The sequence below is a fragment of the Hoplias malabaricus genome, chromosome 2, assembly GCF_029633855.1.
Source record: "Hoplias malabaricus isolate fHopMal1 chromosome 2, fHopMal1.hap1, whole genome shotgun sequence".
Lineage (NCBI taxonomy): Eukaryota > Metazoa > Chordata > Actinopteri > Characiformes > Erythrinidae > Hoplias > Hoplias malabaricus.
In genome coordinates this window covers 73138719-73160242 of record NC_089801.1, presented here as the reverse complement: position 1 = coordinate 73160242, position 21524 = coordinate 73138719, and the positions used below count along the sequence as shown (strand labels likewise).

Genomic DNA, 21524 nt, shown 5'->3' with positions numbered 1-21524 from the left:
GAGTTTGCTGGCCAATTAAGAACAGGGAGACCATGGTCCTTAAACCACGTACTGGTGGCTTTAGCACTGTGTGCAGGTGCCAAGTCCTGTTGGAAAACGAAATCCACATCTTCATGAAGTTAGTCAGCAGGAGGAAGCATGAAGTGCTCTAAAACTTCCTGGTAGACGGCCGCGTTGACCTTGGACCTCAGAAAACACATTGGACCAACACCAGTAGATGACATGGCACCCCAAACCCTCACTGACTGTGGAAACTTTACATTGGACCTCAAGCAACATGGAGTCTGTGCCTCTCCTCTCTTCCTCCAGACTCTGGGACCTTTATTTCCAAAGGAAATGCAACATTTACTTTCATCAGCGAATATAACTGTGGACCACTCAGCAGCAGTGCAGTCCTTTTTGTCTTTAGCACAGGTGAGACTCTTCTGACACTGTCTTTTGTTCAAGAGTGGCTTCACACAAGGAATGCGACGCTGAAACCCATGCCTTACATACGTCTGTGTGGTGGTGGTTCTTGAAGCACTGATTCCAGCTGCAGTCCAGACTTTGTGAATCTTCTTCACATTTTGAATGGGTTTTGTTTCACAGTCCTCACCAGGGTGCGGTTATCACTTGTACATTTTTTCTACCACATCTTTTCCTTCCTTTCGACTCTCTATTAATGAGCTTAGACACAGAGCTCAGTGAACAGCAGTCTCTTTATCAATGACCTTTTGTGTCTTGCCCTGCTTGTGTAAGGTGTCAGTGGTCTTCTATTGGACAGCAGTCTTCCCCATGATCGTGGAGCCTACAGAACTAGACTGAGAGAACGTTTAAAGGCCTTTGCAGGTGTTTTGAGTTAATTCACTGATTAGAGTGTGGCACCAGGTGTCTTCAATATTCAACCTTTTCACAATATTCTAATTTTCTGAGAATCTGAATTTGGGGTTTTCATTAGTTGTCAGTTATTATCCCTTAAATTAAAAGAAACAAACACCTGAAGTATATCAGTCTGTGTGTAATGAATGAGTATAATATACAAGTTTCACATTTTTAATGAGATTAGCGAACTAAATCAACTTTTCTAAATCACCTGTATCTGCCTATATTTTGATAGACACAAAAATATGAATTGAGAAGGAATTAAATGTGTTGCATGTTTGTTCCCTCATTGAAAAAGACAGGACTGCATGGGAAACTCATTCCAAAGCCAAATCAAATATCTTCAAATCTGTTGTTGTGTTTTATTGCAGCTTATAACAAGTTATAAGACTGACTAGTTACAGTCTAAAGAAACCCTCAGCCTCATTATACTCATTGACCCTCAGCCACAAACTTAAAACACAAATCCTTTGAAATACAGACACAGAGGGATTAATAACAATGTACTTTTATTGCGAAACCAAGCTTCCAAGAAAATCAACAGAAAAGAATTGAGAGGAAAAAAAAGGTGAGTGACAGAACAAAGTCCAGAGTCTTGAACAAATGTTGGGCATTTAGCATGTGGAAGGAGGGCTGAGACACTGAGGAATAAAGAGCAAAAATGGCTCAGGTTTTGGTTCAAAACCGTCCAGAACATTCACGCTCTTTCGATCTCCTTCTCTCCCGATCACGACGGCCACGGTCTTGTGAACGAGAGCGGCGATCACGAGACCTCGAACAGGAGCGGTGTCTGAAAGGACAACAAAGAAGATGCAAAGTTTAAGAACGCAGAACCTCAGTATCAGGATACAAAAGATATTTTTAAAATGCCTTAATTTATCAAAGTAATTGATCATGAGATAAATGATGACACTTTCATACATTTTCCTTCGTCGTCCGTACAGTTCCCTCCTCAGCTCTCGAGAGATGGGCTTTAGATGCATGAAGTTACAGAAGCCACCTCTAGTGCACTCCCTGTGGTGAGAAAACATACAGGGGTTGGACAATGAAAGTGAAACACGTGGTTTTAGACTACAATAATTTATCAGTATGGTGTAGGGCCTCCTTTTGCGGCCAATACAGCATCAATTCGTCCTGGGAATGACATATACAAGTCCTGCACAGTGGTCAGAGGGATTGTAAGCCATTCTTCTTGCAGGATAGTGGCCAGGTCACTACGTGATGCTGGTGGAGGAAAACGTTTCCTGACTCTCTCCTCCCAAACACCCCAAAGTGGCTCAATAATATTTAGATCTGGTGACTGTGCAGGCCATGGGAGATGTTCAACTTCACTTTCATGTTCATCAAACCAATCTTTCACCAGTCTTGCTGTGTGTATTGGTGCATTGTCGTCCTGATACACGGCACCGCCTTCAGGACACAATGTTTGAACCATTGGATGCACATGGTCTTACTGGTGCAATGTGCAGTTAATGAAGATTGGCCACCAGGCTGCTCCCTGAAACCTCCCACACTACAATGACAGGTGTTTCAGTTTCATTGTCTAACCCCTGTACTTGTGTGATGATTACAGGGCGAGTGCAGATTAATGAACATTTCCTTGAGCTGTAGTCCATGAGAAGCACTGCAGTCACATATTACAACAGTAACAGTACTAAAGGATACCTGTTCATGATCATCCCACTTTCCAAACACAAACTGCTCCAATCCATCATTTATTATATATTGCTTTATTGGCTTGTGTAGGACTAGTTTTATAGAATTGAGAGTAATTTAACAAATGACACAAAATGCAGTTTACAGGGCTGGTACCTAAATATAGGCTGTGAGAAAAACAACCCGCCCAGCATCTGGGCCCACTGTTATACATTAAACTTAACCTGCCTCAATGTACCTTTCCTGGCAGCATGGAGGTTAAGGGATAAGTAAACATCAGACACAGTGGAAAATTCTGAAGGAAAAGATAGGCCCATAATCGCTTAAAGGTTGCAAAAGTGATCAATTAAATCTTTACGGCGTCAGTTTCCATGCCACGATACCACAGATATATAAATCACGATGTTTAATAACTGTACTGAACATGCATTTTATGTCTATAACTTGGAGTGGTATAATCCTACACAGATGATGCTTTAAAATGCCGTATACTGCAATAGAAAGGGTGATTGAAGGGGAGAGAAACATAAGACTGACCCCATTTCATACTGCCTGCAGCAGGCTTCTCTGAAGTCAGTCACCGGAGACAGCTCAGCATGGATGGGCTGACTGTTGAACCAGCGGTTATTTAGATCCATGACAGCCTTCTCTGCATCCTCCTCACGCCGAAACTGTTTCAACATCAACACAGTGTCGTTGAAATAGGAAATGTGCATCTTTTACAGCAATTGTTACACCAGTTACAACATGTTTGGTGTCTGAAGTTATGATTTAAGTTCAAGCAGCACAGCTGAGGGGCTATGTTAGACACTATAAAGGGTAGCAATAATGTAACTTATCATTCACAACATATAAATTATTTTGTTGCTGTACTAGCGGCACGGTGGAGCAGCAGGTATGAGTCGCAGTCACACAGCTCCAGGGACCTGGGGGTTGTGGGTTCGAGTCTCACTCCGGGTGACTGTCTGTGAGGAGTGTGGCGTGTTCTCCCTGTGTCTGCGTGGGTTTCCTCCGGGTGACTGCCTGTGAGGAGTGTGGTGTGTTCTCTCTGTGTCTGCATGGGTTTCCTCTGGGTGACTGTCTGTGAGGAGTGTGGTGTGTTCTCTCTGTGTCTGCGTGGGTTTACTCCGGGTGACTGTCTGTGAGGAGTGTGGCGTGTTCTCCCTGTGTCTGCGTGGGTTTCCTCCTACGCTCCAAAAACACACGTTGGTAGGTGGATTGGAGACTCAAAAGTGTTCGTAGGTGTGTGTGTGTGAGTGAGTGAATGTGAGAGTGTGTGTGTTGCCCTGTGAAGGACTGGCGCCCCCTCCAGGGTGTGTTCCCCCCTTGCGCCCAATGATTCCAGGTAGGCTCTGGACCCACCGCGACCCTGAACTGGATAAGGGTTACAGATAATGAATGAATGTTGCTGTACTCATTTGTTAATTTGGTGCTCTGTATTAACCACTGTGGTTTATATGATGATACATATAAATAATGGAGTTGAAAACCCTAGCTGTAAACACTTAGTGCTAGAAAATCTGTTGCCATAAATTATCATCAATTTGAATTTCCACACAAATTCTGCAGGTAGACGGCATGATTCCGGCTGTACAGTAGAGCTCTACACAAGCTACTCATCAGGTTTGCAAGATCTGTGGTGCAACTGTTACAAACTTGCCTTCACGTAAACATTTCCAACCAGGTGATCACCCAGGTTGTCACACACATTCATCTCCTCCACCTCTCCATACTTCTCTTCCATTTCAGTGAAGACTTCCTAACCACATAAAGCCTCAGTGTTACTAGGAAGGTTTCCCCACAACTATCTACGCAACGACAGCATCTAAAGAACACTCGGTAATTCACAAGGAAAAATATAAGAGATAGACATCTTTTTCTGGACCATCAACACTTGGAACTTTGTTTTTCTTAGGCAAACTGAACTTTTGGTAGGTTAAACAGGAATTGTGTTAAGTACAGTGATCCCTCGTTTTTCACGGTGGATGCATTCCAAGACCACCGCGACAAACGAATTTCCGCGAAGTAGAGGAAAGATATTTATGTATTTAACGAGTATTTGGACTTTTAAAACCCTCCCTGTTACTGTTAACAACCCACCCTCTGCATTAAACAGTCATTCTATAATGTTTTTCAGCTGGAACTACATGTGATATCCCACCAGTTTCTTTAATAGAGTCATTCCTAAGCTGTGATTTAGCGTCAGTAAATTTCACTCGGATGTGGACATGATCACCACATGTACTGTACGTAAGAAATACTTGTAAATGATATATTTAGTCACCTACAGGCCCAGTCTAATACATGTAAATAATAAAAAAGCTCCCTTGAAAAAACCCGCAAAGTAGTGAATCCGTGAAAGATGAACCGCGAAGTAGCGAGGGATTACTGTAATCCATTTTTCTACTCTTCAAAACAATGAGATGTTTTTGTTACAAGGTGATTAATAGGAATCGGCCAGGATCTACTTAAATTGGTTGTGGCACAGCACAAACATAAATGTCCATGAACTCAAGGAACACCTGGTGTCTTTTTCCTAGACCAGCAGTGAGTCTCAAACGGTGATGTTCATTAAATGCAGCGTAGAATGCCAGTACATTAAACTTGCCTCAAAAAATTCATCATAATGTTCCTGCATTTCTACATCGCTGACAGCACCTATGAACAGAAAACGTGGGAAAAGGGTAAACATCCAAAAAAAATAATAACCATAGTGAATGGCAAACTATTTATGATGTTTTTTTGTATCTTTACCAATATTATCACAGCAGGTTGCACAGAATTTAACCACCACCAGAAGATTATTAAAACAAATCTCAAACAGCTAAGGAAAAGCTGGCTATAGGAATAACCACTCTAAAGCAAACCAAGTGACCAACACATCCAGCAGCTGCTTTTAACAGACGTGTATGTTGAGGAAACCCAATAAAAATAATGGCCTCCAAATACAATAGTGTACAATACTGCTCGTGTGGTTTAGAAATGTGATCAAACAAAAACACAAGACATTAGCCCAGTAAGTCTACGTCTAGAATCAAAGAAAGTCAAATCAGTTGGAATTAAAAGAAGTCCCTTAGAGACGATGCCACTGAAAGGCTCTGATGTAACACTACTGTGGAATATTGTGACATGATTTTTTTTATTTCCTGAGTTGTGAAGGCTTTCTGATTCCTTATGTTTGGGTCAATGTTGCAGGGGTCCTGAAAGCAAGTGTAGGGGCAACTTACAGCATCAGCAGACTGGGCAGAGTTTTGAGGGTTATGGTATATGTTCAAGAGGGCAATGGTCTGAAATACAAAATGTACATTTTTGTAAAATAAACTCTACGAATGGCACAAAAGCTTAGTATCACTGCAGTATAAACAGTTAAGCTAAACTAGGATAAGAAGTTGGGCTTGGAACAAATGATAAAAATAAACCATATGCCCAGTTCGACTCCAAAAAGTTTAATCAACTGTCAGCTTATTATTTAAAAGTAAATTAAAAAAAGAAAAGAAGAAAAACCTAAACAGAAAAAACAAAACAAAAACTTGTCAACATTTATTAACACACTGAGGTGAAAAACAAATGCAGTCAACACTACAATGTCTTAATCGTGAGTAGTAGCTGAACACATTCATATCAACCAGCTTCTAATACTTACCTTGGCTCTAAGCAAGACTCAGTCAGTAGCCCACACAAGGCTTGTGAGATACTGATCTGTCCTTGATTGTGATTAACAATTAAAAACCCAAAGCACACACAAAAAATGAAACCAAAAATGACACTGAATGTCAGAAATCAGCACGGCAAGGATGTCTCTCTACCCCCGGTCCTCCAGCTGTGCTGGTATTCATATTTTCTATTCATGCTTTGTGTGGATGGAGTGACGTTGTTTAAAAAATGCTGTTTGTGAGAATGTTTTTCTTCTTCCCGCCCCCAATATTCTAACGCATTCTGTAGCAGATCGAGGCAGAACATGTAATTATCTTACAGAAATGTTCATACTTTTTTTAACCATGACCCCATGCTTCCAAGCACTGAACATATTAAAGTGCAAATGATTATAAATTTAAATATCAATGTATTGTACTAACTACAACAAATTGTTTGTGAGGGGCCACATATAAAGCAGTCAGAGGTCCCCAGTTTGAAGTTCATCAGAGACTGCCACTCTACTCTCTCTATTTTTTGAAAGTGGCTACAACCCTTGGCCATTTGAGGCATGGTATTCCACAGGAAAGGCTGGAGGTATGAAACTACACTGCAGTGCCTCCTGTTGATTATTATAATCAATCACAAACAACCTTCACAAATTACTGCTATTATCAGCAGGGGCCAAAACATAAATAGGTGCTTTTAACTGAAATCAAGATTAAGATTTCATGCATTAACTTTGCGAGTCGTGCAAAAGCGAGATCAACCAGATGCATCTGCTTCTCATTAACCACACAGCTGCCGATGGACCATAGTTCTGGGCTGAAATAAACATGAAGAAACTCCAGACTGGCAGTACATATAAGATAAAGAGACTTACAGCGAGAAGCATCTGCCGTCTGAGCACTGTTCTGAGGGGTCCTGTAAATGTTCTGAATCAAGATGGTCTGAAAACAGAAATAAATAAAATAAAACAATCAGTTTAGATCAAGTTATAACAAGACTAACAGAAATTCAAAATCAAGGTTTCCCCTGGATGGTGCTGGCATCTCCATAAATAAAATCAGTTGGAAATCAAACTGAGACCTTGTTTACGCATGCAGATAAACATCCAGATGCAGGGGCATGTGCACCCAAGATGCATCTGAAACATATTCACACAAACAACTTCAGGAGGTGGTCTGAGACACATTCTAGCCAGATGTCAAGTAGTGTAAATGCAGCCATCACCCCAAGCCATACCTGATGACCCAGACCTGCCGTTAACATCCCAATGAACACGACATAAGACTGAGAGGAGGCTTTTCACGGAGTTGGTGCCTGGATGAAACTAAGAGCTGATTTGTGCATTACATGCCACATAATATCATAGTGAGTAACCAGAGACCCTAAATACATGCACTTAAATTCTTATCAGGAAATAATACACATATTATTCATTCATTCATTCATTCATTATCTGTAACCTTTATCCAATTCAGGGTCGCGGTGGGTCCAGAGCCTACCTGGAATCATTTGGCGCAAGGCGGGAATACACCATGGAAGGGGCACCAGTCCTTCACAGGGCAACACACACTCACACATTCACTCACACACTCACACCTACGGACACTTTTGAGTCGCCAATCCACCTACCAACGTGTGTTTTTGGACTGTGGGAGGAAACCGAGCACCTGGAGGAACAATGCACATATTAGTCTCATGAAATAACCTCATGTAAACAGGGTCAGAGCTTTTGTTTATTCTGGAGTTACCCTACACAATGTCACTGTTTGGCAATCTCTGTGAGAAGCAAAACATTTATCACAAGACATTCTGCTTCTTCATTTTTTTTGTTGTGGTCTGAAAAACAGTGTTTCCTCCAAAAATGCATCTCACCTTCTTTAGAACACTTGGCATGTAAAGGAGTTGGGCCAATCAGAAGTAACTAAACACTGTGTAAAGAACAGTTTAGTGTACAGTAATCCCTCACATCTTTCGCAGGTTTCACGGGTTTTTTCAAGGGGGCTTATGGCCGCTATATCACGGATATTGAGGGAAAATCTAGGAAAACCGTGAAAGATGAATAGCCAAAATATTTCATTAAATCCATTAAAATCTCATAAAATTCTTAGTTTTTGCTGTTATTAGCTTGTTGTCAGCAAAGAAGAATGCACAAATCTTTATGATTTTGTTTTACTTTTTAGTTCATTTATTATTCTATATGTTATTGATCTGAATAATGGAGTAGACCCTGTGCGTCCTCTTGGTAGCAGACGACATGCATTTTACTGCACAGTAACTTCTTGCTGACACAGTGTGCAGTAAGACGACATGTGATTGGGGCAATTGGAGAGATTCAATTGTGATTGGTGCATAGATTAATGTTTTCATCTGCCCCTTTTTGCCTCTCTCTCTTGATAATGAACACCCAAAATGTTTCATGAAATCCTATAAAATATTAATAATAAACACTTTCCTAGCCTTGAAAAAACAAAACTAGTGTTATTTCATTAACAACAAACAAAAATAAATTCAGCACCATCGGATGCGATGCCGTAGTGTAAACACGGGTGTAAGCTACCCACGCACATATCCTTTGTCAAGAGAATGCCAGCCACCCGCCTCAGTGGCGAAGTGCGTTGTAAGAGGGGCTGTGATTGATGCAAAAGTTAGTGATGACGAATCACAGACTTCCATTTTGTATTCTGGCCTGTGATTGGTATTTTGAAATGTATGTATGTTAACAGTAACAGGGAGGGATTTAAAAATCCAAAAACTCGTTAAATACATAACTTTCCTTTACTTTGCGGAAATTCGTTTTCCGTGGGTGGTCTTGGAACGCATCTCCTGCGAAAAATGAGGGATCACTGTACAACAATAAGTGTTCAAGCCTCTAGTCAAGAGAAGGACATGGGCTCTAACAATCAAAGTCTTGGGATTCATTTTGCTGAAAGAAAAATAGTGGGATAAGGGTGAAGAGTGCAAGTTGTTTTCCCCCTAGTTGTGTTTACATATAATACATATGATGCATTGTGTTGTTTACAGGCATCACTGACTGACTGATGCCTGATGAGCATGAAGTTCAGCAAAGGAAACACATACCTGACTGAAGGTTGGTTTGTTGTGTAGTCTGGAGCAGCGGTCTCCATGGCGACATGCTCCAATTTTAAAATAGAAGGAGCAGTTAACCCTGGGTGAGGACAAGACACAAACAAGACACAGACAAGCATTATTTTTGCTCTTTGCTCATAAAAAAATATCTGGTATTATAAAGAGAAAAAAATTGGCAAGATATTTTATATTCATTCATTCATTCATTATCTGTAACCCTTATCCAATTCAGGGTCGCAGTGTGTCCAGAGCCTACCTGGAATCAATGGGCACAAGGTGGGAATACACCCTGGAGGGGGCGCCAGTCCTTCACAGGGCAAAAGATATTTTATAGTGCTTCAGTAATAATCTGTAGCATATTTGTCTTTGTTTAATAGTCACATGGTACTGTCAAATAGTGATTAAAATAAAGAAGTAGAGGAGTTGGTGTGTTCTCCTTGTGTCCACGTGGGTTTCCTCCGGGTGCTCCGGTTTCCTCCCACAGTCCAAAAACACATGTTGGTAGGTGGACTGGCGACTCAAAATTGTCCGTAGGTGTGAATGTGTGTGGCCCTGTGAAGGACTGGCGCCCCCTCCAGGGTGTATTCCCGCCTTGCACCCAATGATTCCAGGTAGGCTCTGGACCCACCGCGACCCTGAACAGGATAAGGGTTACAGATAATGAATAAAAGAATGAATGAATAAAGAAGTATATGCATTAAAGCAAAACGTGAACATTAAGGCATCATACAGTTATGAGCAGATGAGCAACACTCAGTGGTAAAAAAAAAACAACGCATTAATAACATATAAAAATGCCACTTAAATATTTAGAATAAAATAAGGCATGGAGCACACTTGAGGGCTCTTTGTATGTTTTCATAGCATTTCCTTTAGGGAGATACTTTACTAGAATAACTATCTTCATTAGACAGACCGCTGCTGAACTGATGTTGACGTTTTAAAACAGAAACTGAGCAGCAAATATCTTTTAACCTTAGTTTTTCTGAATGCGATCCACGTGATTCTACAGATCTTTTTCTGAAGGGAAATAAATGTACTGAGTAAGTGGACCACGTAAGGTTTTGCTTCCTTTACAATGTGCTGAAGCTTAGAAGATGAGGCTGTAATGAGACACGATGTACATTAATGCAATGTTGATCATTAGTGTGTGAGGCAGTAATGAACATTTAGCTGGAGCTGTGAGAGCAGGAAATCAAGAAAAATAAATAAATAAAACACACCGGCGAGCTACAGTTACCGTTACAAAAAGAAAAAAAGAAGATAATTAAGCAGGTAGCTTGCTGTTTAAAGTCTGTGTGTTAAAGATGAACAGCAGCCTATTCCTCGGGCTGAGCGCTGCACTGCACTTTATATAAGTGGTAAAGTTCTGGTGTGTGGGTTCTGGTCTGAACTCTACAACGCACCCGGTCCGCTCCCGCAGCACTCACACGTTCCCCCAGAGTCAGTGAAAACCGGGACCCGGTTCTGAGAGTTTTACTTACTTATCTTTCTCTGTGCCGAAAATCGACGCCAGATACTCCGCCATTTTCCGCCTATCAATGCGCCTGCGCACTTCATCACCAAGAAACCGAATACACATCTAAAAGACCCGCGTTCGACTAAAGTCCCCTAAAATCTACAGGTGAATTTAGTTTCAGCTTTTACACGTCATCATACTTTAGGTAAATAAACAAGTAGCATTTAATAAATTAAATAAAAATTTAATAAAAACAAGACCAATATAATAATACTAACAATAAGAAGAAGAAAATGAAGATTAAGAAGAAAAACAATAACAACAACAACAACAATAATAATAATAATAATAAATTGAATGTGAATTCTATTTTCTGATAAAATTATTTGCAGCATTTTTTGTGTTTAGTTAGTAGTAATATATTATTATAAAAATTATATTTTTTTATCGTTGTTGTGTTTTTGTTATTATTATTATTATCATTATTATTATTATCATTATTATTATTATTATTATTATTATTATTATTAGTAGTAGTAGTAGTAGTAGTAGTAGTAGTTTAAGCACAAACATGAACATATTACAGCGCAGCGCCTTTTTATTTGTCGGTTAAATTACCCACAATCCCCCGCACAAGGGACACTCTCGTGGTACTGAAGCTATGACCGTTTCTTCTTTATTTTTAACAGAAAACTCTCCGTTTTCACATGTTACACCACACAGTGGAAGTAAGATAACTCCTCATCTGTCTTATCCAAGCCTCACCTTGTAAAGACCACGTTGTGGCCATGGTAAGGGTCATGTTCTCTTTCGTAAGTGAGAATTGTTTAGTTCACTACATCGATTGAGGACAGCCTTAACCTCTTCAGAAGAGGAGAACCGGAGGGGAATTTATACCACTCTAATAACTTAAGACTAAAGTCTGGGCAGTGACTTCATGAGAAACAAATGCTCTGAATATCCCCGCTTAAAATAGTCAAACGAGCTCGAATTTGATGAAGGATGTGCTTGAAATTGTGCTTGAAATTGAAGATATTATTTAAAACCCATTTTCAGTGCTTAGGAAAATAATGAGCTGTTACGGTGTTGTTCCGCGTTCAACGTCAAGTGCAGGTTTATTCGAATTATGTACCTTGTTCCTCATAGATGCTTCCTTGGTGGTGAGCTGTATGTGGTCAATTATAATGTAAAATGCAGGTTCATGAAAAAAAATCAGTGGGTTTCCCATCTGTGAGGAGTGTGGTGTGTTCTCCCTGTGTCTGTGTGGGTTTCCTTCGGGTGACTGTCTGTGAGGAGTGTGGTGTGTTCTCTCTGTATCTGTGTGTGTTTCCTCCGGGTGACTGTCTGTGAGGAGTGTGGTGTGTTCTCCCTGTGTCTGTGTGTGTTTCCTCCGGGTGACTGTCTGTGAGGAGTGTGGTGTGTTCTCCCTGTGTCTGTGTGGGTTTCCTCCAGGTGACTGTCTGTGAGGAGTGTGGTGTGTTCTCCCTGTGTCTGTGTGTGTTTCCTCCGGGTGAATGTCTGTGAGGAATGTGGTGTGTTCTCCCTGTGTCTGTGTGGGTTTCCTCCAGGTGACTGTCTGTGAGGAGTGTGGTGTGTTCTCCCTGTGTCTGCGTGGGTTTCCTCCGGGTGACTGTCTGTGAGGAGTGTGGTGTGTTCTCCCTGTGTCTGCGTGAGTTTCCTCCGGGTGACTGCCTGTGAGGAGTGTGGTGTGTTCTCCCTGTGTCTGTGTGTGTTTCCTCCGGGTGACTCTCTGTGAGGAGTGTGGTGTGTTCTCCCTGTGTCTGTGTGTGTTTCCTCCGGGTGACTGTCTGTGAGGAGTGTGGTGTGTTCTCTCTGTATCTGTGTGTGTTTCCTCCGGGTGACTGTCTGTGAGGAGTGTGGTGTGTTCTCCCTGTGTCTGTGTGGGTTTCCTTCGGGTGACTGTCTGTGAGGAGTGTGGTGTGTTCTCTCTGTATCTGTGTGTGTTTCCTCCGGGTGACTGTCTGTGAGGAGTGTGGTGTGTTCTCCCTGTGTCTGTGTGTGTTTCCTCCGGGTGACTGTCTGTGAGGAGTGTGGTGTGTTCTCCCTGTGTCTGTGTGGGTTTCCTCCAGGTGACTGTCTGTGAGGAGTGTGGTGTGTTCTCCCTGTGTCTGTGTGTGTTTCCTCCGGGTGAATGTCTGTGAGGAATGTGGTGTGTTCTCCCTGTGTCTGTGTGGGTTTCCTCCAGGTGACTGTCTGTGAGGAGTGTGGTGTGTTCTCCCTGTGTCTGCGTGGGTTTCCTCCGGGTGACTGTCTGTGAGGAGTGTGGTGTGTTCTCCCTGTGTCTGCGTGAGTTTCCTCCGGGTGACTGCCTGTGAGGAGTGTGGTGTGTTCTCCCTGTGTCTGTGTGTGTTTCCTCCGGGTGACTCTCTGTGAGGAGTGTGGTGTGTTCTCCCTGTGTCTGTGTGTGTTTCCTCCGGGTGACTGTCTGTGAGGAGTGTGGTGTGTTCTCTCTGTATCTGTGTGTGTTTCCTCCGGGTGACTGTCTGTGAGGAGTGTGGTGTGTTCTCCCTGTGTCTGTGTGGGTTTCCTTCGGGTGACTGTCTGTGAGGAGTGTGGTGTGTTCTCTCTGTATCTGTGTGTGTTTCCTCCGGGTGACTGTCTGTGAGGAGTGTGGTGTGTTCTCCCTGTGTCTGTGTGTGTTTCCTCCGGGTGACTGTCTGTGAGGAGTGTGGTGTGTTCTCCCTGTGTCTGTGTGGGTTTCCTCCAGGTGACTGTCTGTGAGGAGTGTGGTGTGTTCTCCCTGTGTCTGTGTGTGTTTCCTCCGGGTGAATGTCTGTGAGGAATGTGGTGTGTTCTCCCTGTGTCTGTGTGGGTTTCCTCCAGGTGACTGTCTGTGAGGAGTGTGGTGTGTTCTCCCTGTGTCTGCGTGGGTTTCCTCCGGGTGACTGTCTGTGAGGAGTGTGGTGTGTTCTCCCTGTGTCTGCGTGAGTTTCCTCCGGGTGACTGCCTGTGAGGAGTGTGGTGTGTTCTCCCTGTGTCTGTGTGTGTTTCCTCCGGGTGACTCTCTGTGAGGAGTGTGGTGTGTTCTCCCTGTGTCTGTGTGTGTTTCCTCCGGGTGACTCTCTGTGAGGAGTGTCTGTGTAGGCTCCAGACACAAAACTGGATAACCCAAGAAATGCGAAACAACATCCCAATCTTGTTTTTGGTTGTTTTTTCTGTGATTTTTTTCCCTGCTTTATCTGACAAGAGCTGAGACTTTAAAAATGTCCCGCCCCCTCATCTGTGTTTCTGCAATTACTGCACCCTACCCCAACTTTGTGTCCTCTTACCCCAGCTTGAAAGCACTGGCCTGCAGGTCCGTGAGACAGGCTGTCTGAATCTTCCTGTGTGAGACTGTTTTTGGAACAATGCAGTTGGGAGTAAAAATGACTGACTGCTCCTTTTTAACAGTGCTGTATATGATTGTGGAGAAAAATGACTGATGTTTAAACTTGGCAATAAGGCTAACACACCTCTCCCTTCAGTGCTCCCTCAGAGGCACCATTCTGTGTTGTTTCTCAGTCTAAGCCACTTTTTTCCTGTTTTTTTTTTATTTTTATTTTTTTACTTTTTCTAGGATGCAAACACACTGGAGAGCTAGCGAAGGAGGAATCATTTTCTGAATTAAAAAAAAAGACTGAAATCACAAAATTATATACAGAATCTTTATGTTTACTTGCCTTTAATCTGTCAGTTTGTCCCAGTGTATATCTGGATGACCTCTCAAATGTACTTATCTTCCATCACAGGCCAGTCAATGGGACATGGATGCATGGTATGCCCACCCTGTCTATGCTCGTTACTGGCAGCATTACCAGCAGGCTATGAGCTGGCAACAGAGACACCGCAGAGCATACAGCAAAGCCTTGCAAGCTGCTTATGGACCTGCGTTATACCCTGTGTTCCCCGCTGCCCTGCCTCGCTACTCTGACTGGCACAGTGACGAGAGCGAGGGTAGAGCAAAGAGACAGGGCAGAAGGGAAGTGGAAGGTAGGGCCGCAGTATCATAAACATTTCTCATCACATCTGTAAAGTGTAAAATTTAACAAATGAATAAGCTGTACATTCCTCAAACTGTTTTGTCATATTTTGCTATGTACTAAAAAATGTAGCATGTGAAGTGTTTGTGGTTATCAACTATGAGTAACTGCAGTGTGTCTACAGACATAATTACAGTACATAGATGTTTATGCCTGACACTGTTAAAAAAAACTTATGGTGTTATATAAAATTTCTTTTTTTTTGTGGCTTCTTTATTGACACGGTGGTGCAGCAGGTAGTGTCTCTGTCACTGCTCCAGAGACCTGGAGGTTGTGGGTTCGAGTCCCGCTCCGGGTGACTGTCTGAGGAGTGTGGTGTGTTCTCCCTGTGTCTGCATGGGTTTCCTCTGGGTGACTGTCTGAGGAGTGTGGTGTGTTCTCCCTGTGTCTGCGTGGGTTTCCTCCGGGTGACTGTCTGAGGAGTGTGGTGTGTTCTCCCTGTGTCTGTGTGGGTTTCCTCCGGGTGACTGTCTGTGAGGAGTGTGGTGTGTTCTCCGTGTCTGCGTGGGTTTCCTCCGGGTGACTGTCTGTGAGGAGTGTGGTGTGTTCTCTCTGTGTCTGCGTGGGTTTCCTCAGGGTGACTATCTGTGAGGAGTGTGGTGTGTTCTCCCTGTGTCTGCGTGGGTTTCCTCCGGGTGCTCCCGTTTCCTCCCACAGTCCAAAAACATACGTTGGTAGGTGGATTGGAGACTCAAAAATGTCCGTAGGTGTGAATGGGTGTGTCTGTGTTGCCCTGTGAAGGACTGGCGCCCCCTCCAGGGTGTGTTCCCGCCTTGCGCCCAATGATTCCAGGTAGTCTCTGGACCCACAGCCGCCCTGAACTGGATAAGGGTTACAGATAATGAATGAACTGTCTAGGCTAGATAGGGGGATTGGCCTAGGTGTTGTTCCAGATTACAGACAGAAATACCATGACTTTGTTACTGAACTTTTACAAAAACACTTTTAATAGATTCTTTTAAATTACAAACAGGGAATATGTCTTGAATTATGATTTTCAACTGCCTGTATTTATCTCAGTAAAGCTTAAGCTTCAAGCTCAATGTTCTTTTAATTAATCTAAATGTTAATAGATTTTAAAAAATAAAAATATATTATAATGCAATTTAATAATACGCTCAACTCAAATTCTGAACAGCAGCCACAAGAGGATTATATAAAACTTGTGTGTACCACTTTGAGAGAACATTGTTTGATAGAGCACATTGTTTTTAAGAAAAAAAGCCTGACAGGATTTTCCATAACCGACTTGTTGCAGCTCTGCAGGACGATGAGCGAGAGAGCGAGGACGAGGAGGAGACACAGAGTTCAGACGAAAGTGAGATTGAATGCAACGTCAGCAGCATGGACATCTCCGCTGAGCTACGGCAGTTCTTCGCTCAGACAGAGCAACACAGGGAGGAGCTGAGTGAGTGTCTGTGCATGTGACAGCAGCAGGTTACAGTTTTGTAGTTCTGTGGAAAATATTCCTGCTATTTACTAACCCTTTCCTGACTGGCTATTTATTTTAGTTGTCCCATTTTTCCAATGCACTCCTCTTTTTCTGGCTCCAAAAATGCAACTGGAACTCTGGACACACAGCAGCCAAAAGGTATTCTGCTCAAATAAAGAGTACTGACCTTTGTTTTCCACCCCAGCAAGAAAACAGTGGCTCATATCGGCCGGCTTAAGGTCATTGTTCCAAGGCACATCAAATCTAGCACAAAAAGTCTTCCTCAATTTGTTTTGCACAGATGAGCCCTTTATGCTAGAGTCCATTAGATAGGAGGCAGAAATGGGGAAGCTCATTATCCTCATGAGTGTCCCCACTGTCACACTGAGCAACTCGCTGTGCTGCTGCCTGCACAGTTCAGATTCTCCTGGACGTCAGAGTCATGCACATTGACCAGCAGCCTGCTTATCTTACTGCTTCACAGTCCATTGTTTCCTGTGCTAGACTATTTCTCCATTGTTTTCAACTCTTCTGTGCCGTTGAATACTGCACTGCCATAGTGTGTTGATTAGGTTAAAGTAAGTTAAGGTCTTTGCAAATAATAGTAGAAATAGAATACAGGGGGTCCTCGACTTACGTCGTTGATCCGTTCCTACGTCGCGTCGTAAACCGATTTTCGGTGTAAGTCGGAACATACGTACATACTGTATGTAAATAACACACTGTACGCACTTATCCTATCCTAACACCTATCCTCCTCGGTCCCGAGCCGCGTAACCGTGTATTCTTCCGCCGCGCACACCAAACACGAAGTTCATGTTACGACGTTTACGACGCAAAAACCACGTATGTCGAAACAAGGCCTTATACAGTAAATGGGAGATGTGTCGTAACCACGAAACATCGTAACTCGGGACTGACGTAACCCGAGGACCTCCTGTAGTCTGTGTCTGATGCCTATTGGCCTTCGTTAATGGCTTTTTAAAATTGAGGTCAAGATAAGAGCTACGAAAATTAGAAAACAAATAAATATATAACAAAGAAACTTCACAAATCTTTTTTTAGCTCAGTGTTTTCCCACTCCATTATTAGATTTTAAAAAAATGTTTTTATTTTATTTTCAAGATAATTGTTATAAAGATTTCCAAAAGTTTTATTATGCTTCTCATGTTACAGATATAGGTTCTAATGTTGAGAGTCTAGTCCAAGGACAGTTATTGGTATGGTGTACTTGCCCTGGAAATTGAACGCTGGTCTGTTGCATTTAAGTGAGTGGTGTTATCTACTATGCTTTAAAAGAAAAGCCACCTCCATCACTTGAATGTGTTCTTAACAGGTGTTTTGATTGAATGTTAAATAAATAAATAATAGTCTCTAATTTTCCAATGGTAGCTGCTATATTCAGGCCAAAAGTGATAATTATTTCCGCGAACTGGGCTTTATTTCAGTTTTAATAGTATCCAGTCAATCTAAATTGCTTTGATAAAGTGAATCAGATGTGTTCAGTAGAGGTTTGAAAATCATTTTTAACTGGTCGATGTAACTGCTGTCAATAGGATTTTCCCATTGTAATTGGAAATATATTTGGTCAAATTCTGAACCTGCAAATGTTTCTTAAACGCTTATCACTTTACAATTTTCTCTTTACAGAGAAACAACAGCAGATGGAGGCAGAGCGGCAGGAAGCGTATGTGTTGGCTGACCAGGATCTACGCCGGGTTTCGTGGCGCAGCACTCAGCCCCCAACTGAGCGGCCGGGCGAGAGGAGGAGCGCGGAGATGAAGAAGCTTTACGGCAAAGATGCTGCCAAGATCCAAGGCATGGAGACGGCCATGCAGCTCATGTTTGACCGCAACTGCGATCGCAAGCAGCCGAAGTACTGGCCTGTTATTCCTTTAAACCTTTAGTGGAGACTCAAGCTGCTGTTGGAAATTCCTGATTATTTTCTGCAGCTGTTGTAGCGCACAGTTGATTCAGCAGACAATAAATTCCCGTACGGATTTCAGAAGCTCATTCGTTTAATTTCTGTCATAACTGAGGTGTGAATGATGAAATGTACAGTGTATTTCTAGGCCGAAGGAAAAGGGGCTTTAGTTAGTTCATCCTCCCACTGGTCACTAATGGAATGTGTCTGTCCTGCTACGTTTCTAATTTCACACTTTGCTGTTCATCACTGAAATATTTCCACCTTCAAACTCTATGAATGATGCAGATGCTGCATGCATCACAGCACAACTCTTTTTCCACTGCGGCCCATTCTCACTAACTAGGTCAGCGCCTCCCCCACATTCTCAGCCCAATGCTATTCGTCTGCATCCTCTATCCTCCTCATTTCCTCTGCTCTGAGGAGAGTTTGGAAGTCCTCACACTTTCTAGTGCATTTTTAAAAAATACATATTTTTGTATTGATTATTGTGTTCAGGTTTGTTTACGATTGTTTTCCAACTATTGGGTTTGAAATAAAAAAAAATGTCTTTATAAGGAACTTTAATTGTAAAGTGCCATAGTCATTTGGTGTCATACATAATTTCCTAAGAGGGTTTTATCTATCTATCTATCTATCTATCTATCTATCTATCTATCTATCTATCTATCTATCTATCTATCTATCTATCTATCTATCTATCTATCTATCTATCTATCTATCTATCTATTTATTTATTTATTTATTTATCGAATGGTGTGGGGGGGAGTGATGCCATAGAAGAACAGTTTTCTTTCTTTAACCCTTTCATAGATTGTCACTTCAGTGTTTCAATAATGAAGAATCAATGTAAAGTTTAGATTCCACATAGTTTAAATTTGAATGCCAAATAAGTGTCCAACCTGAGCACCAAGGAACATTTGTTATTAAGTGAATTTTTACAAAATTCTACAGGATTTGTGAGGGTATATCCATCCATCCATCCATTATCTGTAACCCTTATCCAGTTCAGGGTGGGTCCTACCTGGAATCATTGGGCGCACGGTGGTAATATACCCTGGAAGGGGCGCCAGTCCTTCACAGGGCAACACGCTCGCACTTGCACATTCGCTCACACACTCACACCTACGGACACTTTTGAGTCTCCAGTCCACCTACCAACGTGTGTTTTTGGAGTGTGGGAGGAAACCCACGCAGACACAGGGAGAACACACCACACTCCTCACAGACAGTCACCCGGAGGAAACCCACGCAGACACAGAGAGAACACACCACACTCCTCACAGACAGTCACCCGGAGGAAACCCACGCAGACACAGGGAGAACACACCACACTCCTCACAGACAGTCACCCGGAGGAAACCCACGCAGACACAGGGAGAACACACCACACTCCTCACAGACAGTCCCCTGGAGTGGTACTCGACCCCACAACCTTCAGGTGTGAGGGTATAAGTAAAGTAATTTTGCTTGTTTTGGTTTAAAAGGTTCAAGTCTAAAGGAACTTGTCAAAGCTTAAGGTAATGGTGATAGAAACCTAATAACTAATAACTTAATAACTGTCTTAGGTTTGACTTTTTGACACTCAGTTTATCAGCACTGGGTGCACCTTAAAGGATTCTCATTCCATTAGAGAGGTTCAAGAATGTATTTTGTAATATTCATTCATTCATTCATTATCTGTAACCCTTATCCAGTTCAGGGTCTCGGTGGGTCCAGAGCCTACCTGGAATCATTGGGCGCAAGGCGGGAATACACCCTGGAGGGGGCACCAGTCCTTCACAGGTGTTGGGTTTTGGGCACAGCTAATTAGGAAAAAGGATATAGATTTTAGAGCACGAGCCATTGCTGTTATAATGCTTTGATTATTTTTTTGATTGTGCTGGCTGTTATATTTCTTTCTTTCTCATGAAACCTTACCAGACAAACAGTAAGCCACCTCGCCTATTTTTTCTGGAATATCCAGCCATTACATTATGGTTTACCTCTTGATAATTAACAGAAAGCATACACCCGTTCAAACGCATGAAAAAGTTGCTAAAGAAAAATCAGACCATAAATGTGGGCGAATAGAAGTTGGCCATCGGCTCCACAAGCAGCAGCTCCTGGCTCTTGTTAGCTCTTCTGTGTGTTTCCCCACTCGGGGGGACCTTTGGCATTGTACCAAACGGCCCAAACTTGAATAGAGTTCCCAGCCTGCCCGGATTCTGGTTGTCATGGCTACTTTTCTCCCAGCATCCGGCAATTTATATTCCTTCGGCCTTCTTCGGGCAGTCATTCTTACTCAGTACAATTTCAGCGCTCAAGTTTGCACTGCTCTCGGCTAGAGGGGTTGTGTGGTGTTTAATTTATACTGAGTGTCCAATCGACTGTTCTGTCGAGGCCATTTCTACATTCTGTTCAAATTCTGTGAATGATTTTTACGAGGAATACATCAAGGTTTTGCAAAGAATTTGTTCCAGTGCATTCAAACCACCAGCCAATGGCATTTCATACATAGAAACATATTACTTTTCATATAAAAAAAGCACAAATACTGCTGCTAGGACCTCAGTAGGTTTTGGACATGGGCACTATATCAAAACTGATCTGTCAAGCTTCCTGTGCTTATTCATATTCTGTGCAATATTAACTTCTTAATCTGTGAGGGTCCACACAGTGTAGTTACCAAATAATGCCTTAAGATTAATAACTGAATGGTAAGCCTGGTATTTTACGAGGTGAACCCTTGAAAACCTCTTAAAAATGACCCTTTTATACAAGACTCCCTCCTCCTCAAAACCACCACCACCCCTTTGTGCAGACTTTATATAAAGGGGCCCCGTAAGGGTCCCCAAAGCAGTGACGTCATTGAAGTGACCCGAAATGGGACAGTGGGTGCACACACACAACACTTTTGTTTAGTTTTGCAGGACCAGCTGGCCCCCTTACCATTCACTTGACTAAAGCAAAGGCAGCTCACACTCCTCAAAACTCAATAAAAATGGGTAAGTTTTTTTTTATTTTGCAGATTTAATCCAATGTTCCTTCCTTTAAATCTTTTAAATAACATGGCTCCTCATAACCCAGGATTTATGGAGAGGAAAAAAGCAGAATTAAAATGCAGTGTGTTTTTTGGCTTGACTGCATTGCTGAAGTTTGTTGCTGTAGGCTACATTCCTTCCACTGAAGTCTTTTGGTTAGAGTGGATAATTCGGCAAAATCATCTGATAGGATTAAAGTTCAGTGTGAATGGATTGCCTGTTGCGTTTGTATGGTCTGTTCATCTTGTGTAGCATATTAGCCAAGCTTTTTCCCCCAGTGGTTTTGTCAACATGATTCAAAAGCTGTGTCACTGTCACAGGGTTGGTAACTATCAAGTTTATACCGTCATTTATATCAAAAATTTCATGTCTTTTTCTGATGTATGATGAAAACCTTGCA

At 42.3% G+C, this 21524-nt stretch overlaps 3 protein-coding genes across 4 annotated transcripts in view; 2 read left to right on the top strand and 1 right to left on the bottom strand.

Annotated features, from left to right (window-relative positions):
- Positions 1 to 1380: 1380 nt before the first annotated feature.
- Positions 1381 to 10803, bottom strand: LOC136685116 (splicing factor U2AF 35 kDa subunit-like). The gene is made up of 8 exons (XM_066659297.1): positions 10731 to 10803; positions 9238 to 9325; positions 7034 to 7100; positions 5126 to 5175; positions 4178 to 4276; positions 3055 to 3188; positions 1783 to 1875; positions 1381 to 1651 (listed from the first exon to the last, which is right to left on the bottom strand). Exons 1-8 carry the CDS (start codon positions 10772 to 10774, stop codon positions 1540 to 1542), a joined length of 687 nt encoding a protein of 228 aa, XP_066515394.1. The 5' UTR covers positions 10775 to 10803; the 3' UTR covers positions 1381 to 1539.
- Positions 10804 to 11324: 521 nt separating this feature from the next.
- gemin8 (gem (nuclear organelle) associated protein 8) lies at positions 11325 to 18654 on the top strand. Of its 2 annotated transcripts, XM_066661311.1 has the most exons (5): positions 11325 to 11496; positions 14455 to 14695; positions 16004 to 16153; positions 16257 to 16336; positions 17828 to 18654. In XM_066661311.1, exons 1-5 carry the CDS (start codon positions 11494 to 11496, stop codon positions 17957 to 17959), a joined length of 606 nt encoding a protein of 201 aa, XP_066517408.1. In that variant the 5' UTR covers positions 11325 to 11493; the 3' UTR covers positions 17960 to 18654. The 2 variants fall into 2 exon arrangements, with proteins under 2 accessions (XP_066517408.1, XP_066517407.1); XM_066661310.1 differs by lacking the exon at positions 16257 to 16336 and having other exon boundaries at positions 17828 to 18648.
- A 2277-nt stretch (positions 18655 to 20931) lies between these two features.
- The window catches only part of gpm6ba (glycoprotein M6Ba), a 59671-nt gene continuing 59078 nt past the window's right edge, over positions 20932 to 21524 (top strand). Inside the window, exon 1 of the mRNA XM_066661434.1 lies at positions 20932 to 21088. Within this exon, the coding sequence (XP_066517531.1) occupies positions 21085 to 21088 (4 nt within the window). The 5' untranslated portion in view covers positions 20932 to 21084. The remainder of the gene's footprint in view (positions 21089 to 21524) is intronic.

Bases quoted from the DNA above. Each gene is read 5' to 3' on its own strand.
- gemin8 (XM_066661310.1), top strand. The intron at 14,696-16,003 runs GTAGGGCCGCAG...GACTTGTTGCAG, and splicing joins GGGCAGAAGGGAAGTGGAAG to CTCTGCAGGACGATGAGCGA. The intron at 16,154-17,827 runs GTGAGTGTCTGT...TTCTCTTTACAG, and splicing joins GCAACACAGGGAGGAGCTGA to AGAAACAACAGCAGATGGAG.
- LOC136685116 (XM_066659297.1), bottom strand. From the start codon at position 10,774: ATGGCGGAGTATCTGGCGTCGATTTTCGGCACAGAGAAAGATAA. The intron at 9,326-10,730 runs GTAAGTAAAACT...GTCCTCACCCAG, and splicing joins TTCGGCACAGAGAAAGATAA to GGTTAACTGCTCCTTCTATT. The intron at 3,189-4,177 runs GCAAGTTTGTAA...ATGTTGAAACAG, and splicing joins TTGGAAATGTTTACGTGAAG to TTTCGGCGTGAGGAGGATGC.